We start from the raw sequence: 16,854 nt of genomic DNA, 5'->3' as shown, positions 1-16,854 counted from the left end.
AATACAATGAATTTAAGCTGTTTTCTAATGTTTAGTTTTACCACTGTTTGCTTATAGTGAGTCAAGATCAGAGATGCAGACAGTTTGCTTGTTCGAGGGCATCATCTTAGAATAGTTTGCTTCACTGATCTGCTAACCCTCCACATTATCCGGATAGCCTGGCAGTAAAATTGATGATATTATCAACACCTCTCTGATAGATATAGATCTGGAGATCCACTCAGCAAACTACTTATAACCCAGGGGTGGGTAATTATGGTCCTGGGGGGCCAAAGTGTGTTGTTTCAGTCGGGGGCTAACAGCCCTGATTTAACTGTGGTCATTAGCTATCTTGGAGACCATGATTGGTTGAAGCATGTGTCGGAGCCAGGCTGTACACACAGGACCTGGAGGTGCCCTGTTCTGGGGGGTATTCCATTAACTTTGCTAAAGGAAAATCCAGCTTCAGCCTGGATTTTCCTTTAGCGACGTGGATGGAAACCCCCCCTGCTTTTGCCGATACTCGTGAACAAGCGTCTCGATAATTTGTTCAAGGTTGGCATGAACCCCTCAGTCCTGATATGGGAGGGCTTCTCCTGGAGTTTTCTGTAAATCTAAGTCTCTGATCCTGGAATGCAGAGTTCCCTTTTGCCTGGAAAGAAAGCGTGCCGATTTTTGTTACATTTATTTTTGTTGTTGTTTTTATTGTTCTCCAGCTTTTGGAGATCTTCTAGCCCAACAATGGCAGATTTCCCTGTTTACATATGTTAACTTTGCAAATTGTACATTGCTCTTGGAAATAAAAAAATATTTAATACAAAACAGTCTTACATTTCAGTTATTTATTACATTTTATTATTTCACTATTGTGTCCTACCACACAAGGTGATATTTAAAGGGTGTCCTGGGGGGGGGAACACTTTGAGTGAGGCGTCCTAGCCTCAAAGTACATAAACGCAGTGGTGTCTCCAACAACACACAGACTCACGCTAAAGCTTAAGAATTATTTTTATTAAAATAAAAGTGTTAAAAGGCAACAGAGTCATACAATTTATACATCTACACACAAGGCAGTTTATTTCATAGGATGTGTGTAGTCGGGCATATTCAACATGCCTGAGGAAAAACAGAAAGGGAATTGGAGCATATTATACAACCGTTTAACATATTCAAATGATAATAACATATTCTAATGAAAACATGTTACATGACTCACTGAAGTGTAGTGGAACCTTCCTGAAATTCCGTAATCCCCCTTTAGCACCAGTAACGAATAAAACACTAGTCTCTCTCAACCCCCTCTGTTCTAGCCTCTTTAAACAGCCTTCCAGGAGGCCTTTTTCACAAAGCCGGAATAGAGCGTTCCGATCAGCAGATCTGTTAATGCACGGAAGCTCCCGGAGAGTGTTTTCCAAGCACACGTGATCGGATCAATAGCACTCAAGGCTTAATCATTTTCTTACAGTAAAAGCGGGGAAGAGCTTTTTCTCTCTCGCTCCTTCTCCTCCCTTGTTTCACCATAAGAGGAACAGAGGGTATCAAAGCGTTTTGTATTGTCCAAAATCCTTTACTCAACATCTGTGTTTGGGTTGCATTCAAGACCACAACAGAACCTCTATCAGGTGCTGAATTCTGTTGCAAAAATGTTTACAGCACTGTGGTAGGGAACGGCTAATGACCAAGTGATTGGTCGTTGCTTTCATTTAAACTTCCTGTAAAACCAAGGCTAACTTAGAACATTGCGATCCTGAACGCAACCCTTGACGAATAAGAGTAATACAGTACTATACCATCTTGATCATTAGAATGAATATAACGGACATTCCCATTCAAATCAACATTACATGGTTGGTGTTCCAGCGGCCATCTTTTAGTGAAGTTTTAGTTTATTGACAACCAACTCGACTGACATTGGAATGTTCAGTAATTGATGCTTATTCATAGCTTTCAGTCACGTGGTTTCTTCCCTAGCAACCACCAACCTGAAGGGCAAAAAGTATCATAGCAACATCGCTCAACATGGCTGCCTACTATTTAGACCACCTCACTCATGAAGAACTATCAAGATACACGACGGTGATAGGAGTGGAGGATTGACACCATTCAAATAGTGTTGGATTCCCTGTCTTCTACTCTATCCGGACACGTTGGAATTATTTTCCTAACCCCCGGAGAATCAAAGTTATTGACCTGCAAAGGGTGCCTCCTTGACCGGCTTTTCCCGTGAATAACACCGGTTATGGAGGTGGTACAAACATAAGACTATTATTGCTAAATTCACCATCAGTATACGGTCATTTTGAGCCCTTAACCACCGCGCTGACACCCCGAGAAGATATACTTTTAATATGAAACTCGATCAACCGGGCGTTCACCGGCTGCTGGACGAAACTCCCAACTCCAGCTGTCGGCGAGGGAATATTTATATCCGGGAATTCGCTCCTTGCTGTGTCCACGGTGATAGGAGTGGAGGATCGACTCCATTCAAATAGTGTTGGATTCCTTGTCATCTACTCTATCCGGACACGTTGGAATTATTTTCCTAACCCCCGGAGAATCAAAGTTATTGACCTGCAAAGGGTGCCTCCTTGACCGGCTTTTCCCGTGAATAACACCGGTTATGGAGGTGGTACAAACATAAGACTATTATTGCTAAATTCACCATCAGTATACGGTCATTTTGAGCTCTTAACCAACGCGCTGACACCCCGAGAAGATATACTTTTAATATGAAACTCGATCAACCGGGCGTTCACCGGCTGCTGGACGAAACTCCCAACTCCCGCTGTCAGCGAGGCGAGGGAATATTTATATCCGGGAATTCGCTCCTTGCTGTGTCCACGGTGATAGGAGTGGAGGATCGACTCCATTCAAATAGTGTTGGATTCCCTGTCTTCTACTCTATCCGGACACGTTGGAATTATTTTCCTAACCCACGGGAAAAAAAAGTTATTAACCCGCAAAAAGTGGGTTTTGCCCGTGGGTTTTGCCCGCAAAAAGTGCCTTTTGCCCGTCAGGTGGGCGTTTCCACTATGCTGTGACGTCACATGAAAGCTATGAATAGCTGCTATGGTGCCTCCACCGAAAGTTTAGCTTCTCTCTGTGTTCTACACATGCAATAACAATGATGTCCATCAGCCATCTTTTGGTGTACTAGCCAAATTGCCATGGTCTGAGGGACCATGTCTGTTCTACTCAAAATATTTCTATGAGTGTGACACCCATGGTGAAACGTTAGAGAGGATGAGATCTATGTACAGTATAACACTCACATAACTTGTCTGTGCTTTTTCTTTATCTACGACAATACCGAGCACTCAATGGTGGCGATATGAATTAGGAATCAAATTCATAGTGGATAAGTACCAGTGATACCAAAACAAATATTTACTTTAGGTACATTAGTAGCTCTATAAAAAACAGTTAAACAGAATCTTATTTCTAAAGATCAATCAATGAGAAGAACATCAGACATTTATAGTGACCTGACATTAAACAAAGAAGGAGTTAATATATTAATGAATTACATCGCCATGCCTCAAATACCCTCCATTCATATTCGACACAGTCTAGTCCAATCCAGATCAACCCAGTTTAAACCAGTAAAAGTAAGGACAAGTCTGGCATCACTATGACAAGGACCTCTCAACTCAAACGATGCAGTTGACATCAATAAACAATAATAAATACGAAAACAAAGTCAAACAAGGTCAGGGGTGTTGTGTGTTCATGTATGTGAGGTAAGGTAAAACAAAAATGTAAACTGGACTCCTTGGAAGGTATGGGTGTGGAGATGGATGGTGTAGGGCTTATTCTGGGTTCAAGGTAGAGATTGCCCTTAACCACAGATCTAGGACCGGATTACCCTCCCGTCACTCGTATCCTTAACCATTAGTGGAGAGAAACAAGGATCTGACCCCGAACCTGTGGTTGGAGGCAACTTCTACCCAGTCTGTATGTCAGAGAGAGGCTACGACAGCAGATACTCCCTCCTCCATGGTGGGCTACTTCCGTTTGCTCTTGGTGTCCGTGGTCTGGAACACGCTGGAGGCAGACATGAGGTTCTCGATGTACTGGCCGAGAACCTGGTTCTCCGATTTTAGCTTCAGGTTCTCCTCCTTCACGGCGTCCACCCGCGCAGACAGATCTACAACAAGAGGGAGGAACACACACACTTAGAACTTCCATCATGTGGCCCGGGGTGGTCCAGTGGTCTAGCCCCGCGGTCTACAGTGCGCACATTATGCCCATGTCGGCATGGCATGGCCTCTCTCTCCCTTCTTCTCCTTACTTTCCTGTCTGTCTTCACTATATCTGTCCAATAAAATGACAAAAATATGAGTGGGACTGCCCCACTCAGAAAAAATTACTTCCATCATGTTTGTGTCAGAGATTACTTCTAGATGAGGTGCAACTGGGATAATAAATTCTACAACAGGTGCAACAGAGCGAGGCAGCAGGAACCACCCAACCTGATGAACACGTTAGAGCGAAAACGCTGATACAAAAGATGGGATAATAAATACAATGTTGTTGCCACTGAAAGACTTCCTCATTATCACTCATTATCACACTCCCGAGATTGCCAAATAGCTGCTCCACACTCTCTCCAACCTAGACGGAATGTTTTGGCCATCCAAGTGGAAGAATCAGTCTCAGGGAAGAAGAAAAAAAACAATGTTTCAGCTCCAGCAGGCAGAGACGGATAGAGATGCATTTAGGAGCCCATTAACACTGGGCTTCCCCGACGCACTGGAGAAGAGAGGGAGATAAATGAACGAGGGAGCGTGACAGTAAGAGAGAGAGCGAGAGAGAGACACGCTCTTAAAAGTTCAATGCCCAACAGACTGGAAGAAGAGGGATTGCAAGGATTGGTTGAGTTTTATTGCACAATGTCTGTCTGTCTACGCGAAGCAAAGACGGCTAACCAAATGGAAAGTGAGATATAGCCTAACTCTGTTTCTGTCAGTATCTGTAGGCAGACTGCAATCTTTCAGGCAACCGGAACTATAGCAGAGTGAAAAGAGGGAGGGAGTGAGTGACTGGAGAAAGAGACGATGAGTGTGAACGGAGAGAGGGTGCATGTGTTGAGCACACACGGAGAATGACAAGCAAGTTGTCGTCCTTTGTATTTACCTTCCAGTGTGTGTTGAAGCTCCAGGACCTGGTTGATGAGCCTCGTCTTCTCCTCCATCTCCACCTGGTTCTCCATGTCTCCTGACCAACACACAATGCACACTCTATTACTGAGCACAGCACACACACACTATTACTGAATGCCTCTCTCTCTCTCTCTCTCTCTCTCTCTCTCTCTCTCTCTCTCTCTCTCTCTCTCTCTCTCTCTCTCTCTCTCTCTCTCTCTCTCTCTCTCTCTCTCTCTCTCTCTCTCTCTCTCTCTCTCTCTCTCTCTCTCTCTCTCTCTCTCTCTCTCTCTCTCGCCTCCCCTCCTAAATTTCGTTGTTTGGTACCTGTACTGTAACAATGACAAATAAAGTCTATCTCTATCTCTCTCTCTCTCTCTCTCTCTCTCTCTCTCTCTCTCTCTCGCTCTCTCTCTCTCTCGCTCTCTCTCTCTAGTGTGCAAGGGGACACATGTTGTCCATTACCATCCATGTCGCAGTTCATGGTGAAGATCTCGTTGTCCTGTTCAGAATGCAGGGCTACAGTTCCTCTGCCCACTGTAGAACACAGGAGACGGTACACAAGATAAGAACACAGTGGTGGAGATGTCCTTATCATGACAACACAGGCAACGGTAAACAGAAGCTGATGAGATGTATTGTCTGAAGAGGCATGACATGGCAAAAGCTCTGATCATCAGTGATGGTCATTCACCTTTCCTAACTCTGTGCCTCCAGCCTTACAAGTTTGTGACAGTCCCTCTAAGTTAACTCCATGCCACTTAGCTTATAGTATTAAAAAGGTCCCGAGGTCCAGAGATAGACTCTCTGAGTGTGGATCACAAAGAGGTGAGTTAAGGTATAAGAAGCAAAGTGCATGTCATCATAGGCTGACGAGGGCAGGACGGAGGATGCCACGATGGCTCGGGGTGCGTTCGTAAATTCGCTCTAAGAGCGCCGTAGCGCACACTGGGTCCAACGTCATAAAGGGACCAGGTCATTTGATTGGACAAGAGGCATTCCACGAGTGCTGCTCAGATTTCCAGAGCGAATGTACGAACGCAGCCTCGATGATGACAACAAGAAAGTGACGTCGGCTACCGTTAGCGGTTAGCGTCTCTAGCCCAGCGGCGAGCTAACGTTAGCCACCCAACTCTGATAAAACAACGCGCCAACATTTTAGTGAGACGTCGGCAAACAGAGACAGCAATGTTCTGGGTTAACGTGACTACCGATTGTCAAAATGATATCGGTAAAAATGACGCTAAGCCAGGTAATAACCCGTAACGTTAACGCTAGCTAGCTCGGCCAAAAATGCTAAAAATGGGAGAAATCTGTCAAATCTACACGTAAGCTAGCCGGTTAACGTGCGATTCGTATCGTCTAACGTTAAAGAGGCGTTATTACAAGCAATATGGATGACTTACCCTTCGGTATAATAGGGATATTGAAACGCTATTATAACACGACACTGCGGATTTCCCTGTGATGGGAACAACCTCACTGAATCACAGACACATTAGCTTCATGCAGTTACTGATGCCGCCGACAGGGGGAGCCAGGGGTGTGTCAAAACAATGACGACATCGCCGTCAGGCTGCGTACCAATACGCTTGAATGACTCTCTCGTCTACTTGACTTCATATTTGCTGCTAGATGTTGGACTAGGAAAGAGGTGGGTGGGTATGTGTGGCTGTGTGTGTGTGTGTGGCTGTGTGTGTGTGTATGTGTGGCTGTGTGTGTGTGTGTGTGTGTGTGTGTGTGTGTGTGTGTGTGTGTGTGTGTGTGTGTGGCTGGGCATGTGGCTGGGTGTGTGTGTGTGTGGGTGTCATTAATTCATTTATTCATTCATCTAGGCAAACACACTGCAGCACGAACAGATGCTCTGGCGTCTCTCAGTCAATCCCTCGGTGTAGGCTGCTCGTACATGCTAGCGCAGCAGTTTGCAGGGCTAGTTCAACCGTATCATAGCCACCAGGGTCAGTGTGCATCGTTACGAAGGCGCTCCGCTCTGAAGAGGCCATATGCTGCTGCCTGTAGCCAAGCCAGCCAGACCCAGGGGAGTGTGCTGCTACTTGGCCAACGCTGACCCGTCTGCACTGACTCGTACAGTTGAAGTCTTAGACCGTACGCAACTATGCTTCTCTTGTTGGTTTACTTACAGCTCAGTATGGTGTCACCTAAGACCCAGTCACCGTCCGATGCGGTCCCATTCGTTAGGTAGTGATGTGCCATACCGTGGTCTGCCAACTCTGTGTGGATTTTAAAGACTGGTGGTATAAGGTGTCTTTCTCAGTAAATGACTGCTTCGTCTACTGTCCTGGTATGACACATGGATACTGTCTGGTTCCATTACGGAATAGTCCTGAATGTAGGAGGCTCCTCTCCTCTCTCTCCCTCTTGCACACACACACACACACACATACACACACACACACACACACACACACACGCACACACACACACACACACATACAGGGCTCTCTCACGCACGCACACACACACACACACACACACACACACACACACACACACACACACACACAGGGCTCTCTCTCACACACACACACACACACACAGGGCTCTCTCTCACACACATACACACAGGGCTCTCTCTCACACACACACACACACAATGTAACATACACACTATCCCTAATGCCTTTGCAATTGGAAGCACCAGTTTCTCCCCTTCCTTCCAGTTGAGTTAGCCTGCCCATTTACCAGCTCTCCGTTTGCACCCTGTACAGGTGATCACGCCTGGTTCTGTCTCTCTGCCCAATGCCCCGCTTCCTCTTCCACCCAGGAATAACATTACCCCACAGTGACAGGGACCGAGAAACAACACTGTGGGGGGGGGGAGTGCGTGCGTGCGTGAGCACGTGTGTGAATTTGTTTAACAGCTTACCTGTAAAGGCTCTACCTAAACCAGAGGAAACCACCCCAGAACACACTAGCGGTGTACGGAAGGATCCAGTACAGTACGTACAGTATTGTCTTTGTACTGTGTGTCTGTGTAACAAGGCCTCTCTGGCTCTGTGAGGAGTCCTCTAGGAGGTAAGGGAAACCCTGCAGGGAGCTCCAGGTGTGCAGGTAAAGGTGAGTGTTCGCGGAGGCTGGTGGAGGTAGGAACCGGAGGACAGGGCTCATTGTAACACATGAAACAGAATGAGGAATGGTGTAAACCACCACGTGCTGATTTCTCCCTCCACCAGGTGAGTTTAACCTCCACCTGCCTCCCCAGGTGAGTCTCCCCTCCACCAGCCTCCCCCAGGTGAGTCTAACCTCCACCAGCCTCCACAAGGTGAGTCTAACCTCCACCAGCCTCCCCCAGGTGAGTCTAACCTCCACCAGCCTCCACAAGGTGAGTCTAACCTCCACCTGCCTCCCCAGGTGAGTCTCCCTCCACCAGCCTCCCCCAGGTGAGTGTTGGGTCTTACCTGTGTCATCGGCCAGAGAGATGTTAGTGAAGGTCTCATCGTCTTCGTCCCCCTCCCCCTCCGTGGCTGAACATGGAGTTTCGCTTCCTAGCATTGTAGTTTCTCTTTCTCTCAGTCTTTCTCTTTCTCTCTTTCTCTTTCTGTCAGTCTTACGGCTATATTTTTCTCTTAGTCAGTGTCACTTCCTTGCCCCACCCCTCTCTCTCTCTCTCTCTCTCCCTGTCCCTCCCTGTCCCTCCCACACACATGGAATGCCCCACCCTGTTCCTGTTCCACTAAATTATTGACATTGCCGCAGTTAGCCTACCTGCTCTACCTCTTTGGTGGCTCCGGTGACAATGTTGTCGTGGGAACAAGGTGCCAGAGCATTTGATTGCTCCTTAATGGTTCAAAGTTCAGTATCCACCATTACACCTGTAGAACAGACACCCAAGAGTCACAATTGCCATAATGGAGCCTGGGTCTACCACACACACACACACACACACCCACACACGCACACACACACACACACACACACACACACACACACACACACACACACACACACACACACTTCTCCATGCTCACTCGGTCACACATTAACTAGAGAGGTTAAAGAGTGCACGTTAAGTACAAACAAGCTCAGCAAACAGCTTCTCGGCCCTTCTCTCTCCCTCCCTCCATCGCCGCCTCTCTCTGTATCCTTCCCCAATTGCTTCCTCTTCTCTCCCTCCCATTCTCCGTCGTCTCCAAAGTCACCTCTCCGAAGAGAAAGGGTAACCTCTTGTCACAGTTTGTATGCATGTCATTTCCCATTTGCTGACAGGTCACAGTGTTGAATGGGCCATCACACTGTCGGGATAAATACAGTGTGTGTCTGTTACTAATGTATGACACACTGTCAATTAACATTATTTAGTGTCATTATCACGCCTATTAGAAACAGACAGCATAGTGTGGTTTCCTCAAAACAAGGTGCTGTTTGGGTTCTGAGGTGATGTGTTGGCATTGGGCACGTGTACATGTCAAACTGAATGAGAACAGCATTCCATTCCAAAATGTTGAAGGGCAGCATTCCGTTTCAAAACGTTGCCCCCCTCCCCTCTGCCCTTGTTCTCTCCCTCATTACGATCTAATAGGCGGCTGCTTTCTACCCTATTGCTTTCATCTAACTAGTTTCATTAGATGACACAAAGGGAAATGATCGAGGACAGGGGGAAGCGCAACCCAGGGCGATCAGCAGAACTGAGGGATTTGTAGAGGCACTGTCCCCTCTAGTGGTAGAACGTAGGTGTTGCTGCTGATAAGCGCCACCTTGGGGAAATCGCTCATTCGTGAATGACTCATTCGTAAGTGAACTGATGAATTCTAGGAATTCCAATCCTAACCCTGACCTCCATCCCTCTGCTTTCACCAACCTCAAGTCAACGATAATTAGCTCATCCAATCGGTAAGATGCTTATCTTGTCTGCCTAGGCAGCCAGACAGACAGACACACAGACAGACAGGCAGGCAGGCAGGCAGGCAGACAGACAGACAGACAGAGGCAGACGGGCAGACAGACTAACAAACAGAGACAGACAGACAGACAGACAGACAGACAGACAGACAGACAGACAGACAGACAGACAGGCAGGCAGGCAGGCAGGCAGACAGACAGGGACAGAAAGACAGGCGGACAGACAGGCAGGCAGGTGGGCAGACAGAGACAGAAAGACAGACGGTCAGACAGGGACAGAAAGACAGGCGGACAGACAGGCAGGCAGGTGGGCAGACAGAGACAGAAAGGCAGACAGACAGACAGACAGACAGGCAGAGACACTAAACTGCACACAGACTGGCAAACCGATAGAGACAGACAGACAGACCGTCTGATCTATTGGTTTGTTTTTCCTCATTGTGCATGTTGTCAGCCCACTCCCTCACAGTAAAAGCAGGTATTTGAGTCTGGACGGCCGAAAATAGCCACTGCCTGCTTTGCATGGCCAGACTGTGTGAATTAGAACAGCATGTGTTTCTGTTGTTTAAAACACACTCTCTGCTTGGACAGGATCCGTTTGCCCATAAAGCTTTGAGGGAGCCGACGTTTATAAGAGAGCAATTTCACGGCAGAGCGTCGTTAACACGCGAGGTTTAGTGATAATCAAAAACTTACTCTGGAATTCTGCACTGAATGCAGGACTGGCAAGGGAAGAGTGAGTTAGGCTCAAGGTATTTCTGCTGTTTTGAATGGAGTACACTGTGCGTGTGTCTGTGCGTGTGTCTGTGCGTGTGTGTGTGTGTGTGTGTCTTGAGTGGGCCACAGATGTGAACACTATGCCATCAAGTGATTCTGCAGGGTGGGCATAGTTAGATAGGTGTGTGTGTGTGTGTGTGTGTGTGTGTGTGTGTGCCAATTGTCAGATAAATTGTGTGTGTGTGTGTGTGTGTGTGTGTGTGTGTGTGTGAGTGATGCTGCATTGTGTCCAGCTGTCCAGTTCTGCTCCAGCACCTGCGCCATCCTGGCCCCAGAGCCAGATTGACCCCTACGTGACCTGGAAGCACTCCAGCCCCCCCGTGGAGGGGCAGAATAAAGGTCACGCCCACTCTCTACCTCATTGGCTCTACCTCCTGCCAACATCGCCATGGCACCAAGCTGTGTGTGTGTGTGTGTGTGTGTGTGTGTGTGTGTGCCTGTGCCTGTGCCTGGCTGTTTTGTTAGAGCGGGCGGTTGTTGGGTGAACACCTGCCCAGGACACCAGGATGGCTCCCGTGTCACAATGCACCACACACACACACACACACACACACACACACACACACACACAATGCACCACACAAGATGGCCGGCAAAGCGCCAGTCTGCATGACACAAAAGGTGTCTCGGAAAAAGCGAGAAGAGCTCTATGCTTTTATCAGAGGAGTGTTGGACAGAGAGACAAGCCGTGTGTGTGTGTGTGTGTGTGTGATATAATAAGGGGTGAGGCTGGTGGTGTGACTGCTCTCTCTGTGGTCCCATCTCTCCCCTGCGACAGTCCACAGACCAGATGCCACATTGGCAGGTCTTTGCCTGTGCAACGCTAGGCAAGGGGCAGGCGCACACACACACACACACACACACACACACACACATACACACACACACGCACACACATACACATGCATACACACACACACATACACACACACACGCACACACATACACATGCACACACACACAAACACATTCACATTCACACATACACACACATGCACATACACACACACACACACACACACAGTGAAGGAGAGGCTGTAAAAGAGCATTGGTCCATCTGTCCCCCTCTCTGGCACGGAGGACCATGGGGTGTGTGTGTGTGTGTGTGTGTGTGTGTGTGTGTGTGTGTGTGTGCGTGTGTGCGTGTGTGCGTGTGTGTGTGTGTGCGAGCCTCCAGGCAGCCTCACTCAGGCCTAACGGTGGGGACAGGACATTATCAACACTGCTTCTTTTCCGCCGCCATCTTTTAACACAGGTGGTGAGGCGGAACCACACAGGCGTAACAGGTAACGTTGCCTGACACCTGAAGACACGTTGTGTCAGCCCCCGGGGCTAATGTCTGGAGGGCGTTTAGCTCGGCGGGCTCGCACAGTCGTTAGGCACACATCCACTGATTGGAAAAGGAGACTCCTCGTTAAGAGAGACCTCACAGTGGACTTCAGGGGCTTAAGGTCCTGGCTAAAAATGATTAAAAAACAACCACGCCTATGATCTGTTCCTCAACAGCACCTAATAGCTCTCCCTCTCTCTCTCTCTCCCTTTCTTGCATCCTCACCCTGTTCGATCCTCCTCTTAATTGCCATGGTAACGCAGCGATGACCCCCCGTGACCTGGATGTGTTTTGAGCTTTAACAAGGTGTCTGCTGGGTAGAGGAGGCATCTAATTGGTCTGCATGTCAGACAAGAGCGGGACGACGCAGAGACACAAGCGTGAAACAGGAAGTTACCTGAGCATCTCTCTGACCTGACCATTGAACTCTCGCCCAGGCAAAATATAATATAAAATAGACTCCTCCTCCATGGTTCTCTCTGTCACTGTGCGATTGGAGGAACTCAGGTTCGAGCGGGACGGACAGTGACGTGCAGTCGGTGTAGGCGGGGGTCAAAAGCTTCCGAGAGGCGTCATCAGAAGCTCAGGAGAGGCGACAGGGCGACAGCATCGGCAATCTGTGACTCCCGTCTCATCCAACCATCCTTCTCATCCTTCCTTCCTTCTCATCCATCCTCCCTTCTCATCCATCCATCCTTCTCATCCATCCTCCCTTCTCATCCATCCATCCTTCTCATCCATCCATCCTTCTCATCCATCCTTCTCATCTATCCATCCTTCTCATCCATCCTCCCTTCTCATCCATCCTCCCTTCTCATCCATCCATCCATCCATCTCATCCATCCTTCCTTCTCATCCATCCTTCCTTCTCATCCATCCTTCCTTCTCATCCATCCTCCCTTCTCATCCATCCATCCCTTCTCATCCATCCATCCTTCTCATCCATCCATCCTTCTCATCCATCCTCCCTTCTCATCCATCCTCCTTTCTCATCCATCCTCCCTTCTCATCCATCCTCCCTTCTCATCCATCCTTCTCATCCATCATAATCCATTGGAGTCGTTGACACGCACCGCCGTTTCTGACTCCAGTCAGCTTTGATGGACAGGAGGGACACAGGGCCTCGCTGTGTACCCTAGCTTCATCTGTTGCATTATTTCATAATTTTATATAATAACATCATTAATTAATTAAACAATAATAATTCATATAAATGTAATAATTTAACCCTAACCCTAACCCTAACATTAATAATAATAATAATAATAATAATATTAATAAATACTAGATAATATAATATATAATAATAATAGATAATATAATATATAATAATTAAAAAAGAAAAACATTTATCATTAATTAAAATAACATAATTGCGGATTAAATAATTTGCACACGCGTGTTGCCTTAAACATGTCGTGCTTGGCATTAAATGAGCAGCAAAAACAACAAGTCACCATACACGATGGCTTGTGGGTTCGATTCCCACTGGGACCATCTATACTGAAAGATGTACAGTATGCACTCACTGCATTGTCACGTTGGATAAAAGCATCAGCTAAATGGCTTCTTTTCTTCTTCTTTTCAAGGACAGCCGTGATATTTTGAAAGACCTTATTAGAGCATCATCTCGGTAACAACCCTTCACATTTTTGGGGGGGAAAAGACGAGCGTACAAGCTCATGTCGTCATGGCAACGATGTGGTTCTAAGTTGTTGTATAGCTTTGCTGAAAAAAAGAGGAAAAGTTAGCTAGGCATGCTTGAAAAGTGTCGATACAGTGTGTTGTTCTTTTAGTGCCGCTGATTGGTTGTGTGACTGTGGACGATGGCGACATCGGTCGATGGCTGTCAGAGTTGAGCTGTGTGTCATTTTGTCAGGTTTATTATGATATATAATATGTGACCGTCGGAGGCTATCACTTGTGTGTCTTGGTTAATGGCCTATGTCACTCTGGTGGTTGGAGCCATCTGTTGTCATGGTGAACTTGGGCTACGTCAAGGTTGTTTGTGAGTAAATCTGGCTTTGATAATAACCGGTGCCTGCCCACCCAATGACTTCACCGTCCATCCATGTGTGTGTGTGTGTGTGTGAGTATGTGCGTGCGTGTGTGTGTGTGTGTGTGTGTGTGTGTGTGACAATAGGATGGGCAACTCCTTAACCACATGAGCTTTTTCCTACGATGACTGATGATTCACTTACTGAGACAAAATGTGTTTGTTGTAAGTCGCTTTGGATAAAGGCGTCTGCTAAATACCAAAAATGTAAATGTTAAATGTCCGCAGAGGCTAGACACCCTTTCCCTCACGGTCATGCTTCCGCACGGAACACCAGGTCTGACAGAGATGAATTGGACAATGTTGTCAAACTCACACCAGAAAACCTGGGTGACGAAGCCCCTGCAGAGAAACTAACACACACATTACATGCTACCTGTAGAGTATACACCCCCCCGGCACCTTCCTAAAAGCCTCCAAACCAACTGCAATGAATTCAGGTCACATCTACATTTTTCAGGAAGGTGGTTTTTGTGATGTCTGGTGAGTTAGCCTTTTTCTTCCCTAGTACTGCTTTTCTATGTTGACAAGATGTGATAGAAAGGAAAGAAATCTGTCTGTCCGATCGTGAGGGCAATACATTTAATCGTGCATATGATAATGATAATTCAGAAAACACCTCATGACAAACTCTAATGACACTGTTGGTGTGAAAAGAAAAAGGTCTACGCGGGACTCCTTCTTATGTACTGAACTGTTCCAAGCCTTTGCCGGTCGTAAAACATGACTTAGTGTCATAAACCTTACTGAGATCTGAGGAGGTTCTTTATCTCAGAGGAGAATCTCCTTAGACTGGAGGAGAAGAATGTCTTTTATCACAGGAGAGAGAGAGAGAGAGAGAGAGAGAGAGAGAGAGAGAGAGAGAGAGAGAGAGAGAGAGAGAGAGAGGCAGGGAGAGAGAGAAAGAGAAAGAGAGAGAGACAGAGAGAGGGGAGGGGAGAGAGAGAGGCAGGGAGAAAGGGAAGGCGAGAGAAAAAAAGTTGGAGAAGGAGAGGGAGGAAGAGAAAGAGGAGGAGAGTGGAAGAGAGGCATACACGGAGAGAGAAATAGAGAGAGGACACACTGCCCGAATTGAGGAATTCCAGGGAGCCGTACATCTGGCCCTCAGCTCTTATAGCAGGCTTTACCCACTGGGTAAGGAGCTGCCCAGCCTATTGTCACACACACACACACACACACACACACACACACACACTCATGTTCATGTCCTTAAACTATCCAGCAGTCACAAGGGTGACTGTACCACGATCTAACAGAGATAATCAGCTTTTGGGCATTGTGTGTGTGTGTGTGTGTGTGCGCGTGTGTGTGTGTGTGTATATGTGTGTGTATGTGTGTGTGTGTATGTGTGTGTGTGTGTGTGTGTATGTGTGTGTGTGTGTATATGTGTGTGCGTGTGTGTGCCTGTGTCTCTTCCTTACGGCTTTATCCATTTGCTAATTGAATTGCCTCTGAAATATTCAGCAGCTCGCGGGCAGACGAAGCATTCGGATGAGCGTGTGTTTTGTCTCTCTCCCCCCTTCCCTCCTCTCTTCACAAACTAGAATTACAAACACAACACAACTTTCAGGGACGCCTCACCACCACCCAACTTTCTTAGAACTGTAACTCAGACTCACAAATACCGTTTTTCCGTCACGTTGAATTCACCCGTCTTATCCTAAAATCGTGATTTCATGAAAGGGTTATCATGACTTCTCATAATGATGATGGTGATGATGATGATTATCTCTCTCTCTCTCTTTCTTTCTTTCTTTCTTTCTTTCTTCTTCTCTCTCTCTCTCTCTCTCTCTCTCTCTAAGGTAAAACAGTTTCTTTTCATGTTCAAGTAAAGGCGTTTCTACTGTTTTCCTCCCATTCTCTAAAGCTCAGTCCTGGTCCATCCGTCCCCTGGACTCCACTCCGTAGTTTGGACGCAGCCATGAACAGCTACACAGTGTTACTTTAGATCTCCTCCACAACCATTCTCTCCCCCACCCTTGTGTCTCCCCTGCTCTCCCTCTCACAGTCCATTCTGCCTGCCTCAGTCTCATCCCACACACACACAGACACACACACACACAGACACACACACACACACACACACACACACACACACAGACACACACATACACACACTGCAGAAAGAGGGAGAGCAGTCAGACTCATTTGAGTGGAGGGGAAGCGTCTGCACTGAATTGCCTTTTCCAGTTTTGACTCTTAGTGACATTGCAACAAGATTCACTATGGTGCTATACTCTATAACTGTAGTCATTTTGTTTCTCTCTTGTTGCTTTAATGTCGAGGAACTGAAGCCTAAGAATTTTACTCTCTTATACTTATAATAGGGATAATGGGATGTAACAATAAACTTGATTTTGAAAAAGCGTTAGTTAAGCGTAGTTAATTGTTTGAATTCCAAATTGCCCCTTGCAAATGAAAAACGTTTTACCATGTTATAGTGGATGAATGATAACACACATATTAGTCAGGCAGAGTTTTGAACTTTGCAGATTCTGTCTAATCTTGTTGTTGTCCAATGTAACTGTGACTCATGAAAACAATGAATAACAATAATTAAGCACTTAGAGGATCTTGCATGGGTGTGTGTAGGTGTGTTTGTGGTCAAGGCATCACCTCTCAACCCTCCTGTTGCTACCCAACACACTCCAGCTGGCTTTCACAGAATGCCTTGACTGTGACATCATAATGCCAGAGTGAGGTCATAATGC

The 16,854-nt window shown here is 46.8% G+C and overlaps 2 protein-coding genes across 2 annotated transcripts in view; both read right to left on the bottom strand.

Annotated features, from left to right (window-relative positions):
* LOC308161248 (histone H3.2) overlaps positions 1-16,854 on the bottom strand; it is a gene marked incomplete at its 3' end in the record, with an annotated part of 174,362 nt that overhangs the window by 141,571 nt on the left and 15,937 nt on the right. The window lies entirely within an intron of this gene.
* Positions 3,495-8,633, bottom strand: LOC308160846 (short coiled-coil protein B-like; the record flags this gene model as incomplete). The annotated part of the gene is made up of 4 exons (XM_080534781.1): positions 3,495-4,126; positions 5,116-5,196; positions 5,586-5,657; positions 8,540-8,633. The coding sequence occupies 4 exons, from the start codon at positions 8,631-8,633 to the stop codon at positions 3,984-3,986; spliced, it is 390 nt and encodes a 129-aa protein (XP_080390907.1). The 3' UTR covers positions 3,495-3,983.

The sequence above is a fragment of the Nansenia antarctica genome (genome assembly GCF_963989245.1).
Source record: "Nansenia antarctica genome assembly, chromosome: 6".
Classification (NCBI taxonomy): domain Eukaryota; kingdom Metazoa; phylum Chordata; class Actinopteri; order Argentiniformes; family Microstomatidae; genus Nansenia; species Nansenia antarctica.
Note: the sequence above shows the minus strand (reverse complement) of the source record. Positions and strands in the feature narration are given on the sequence as shown.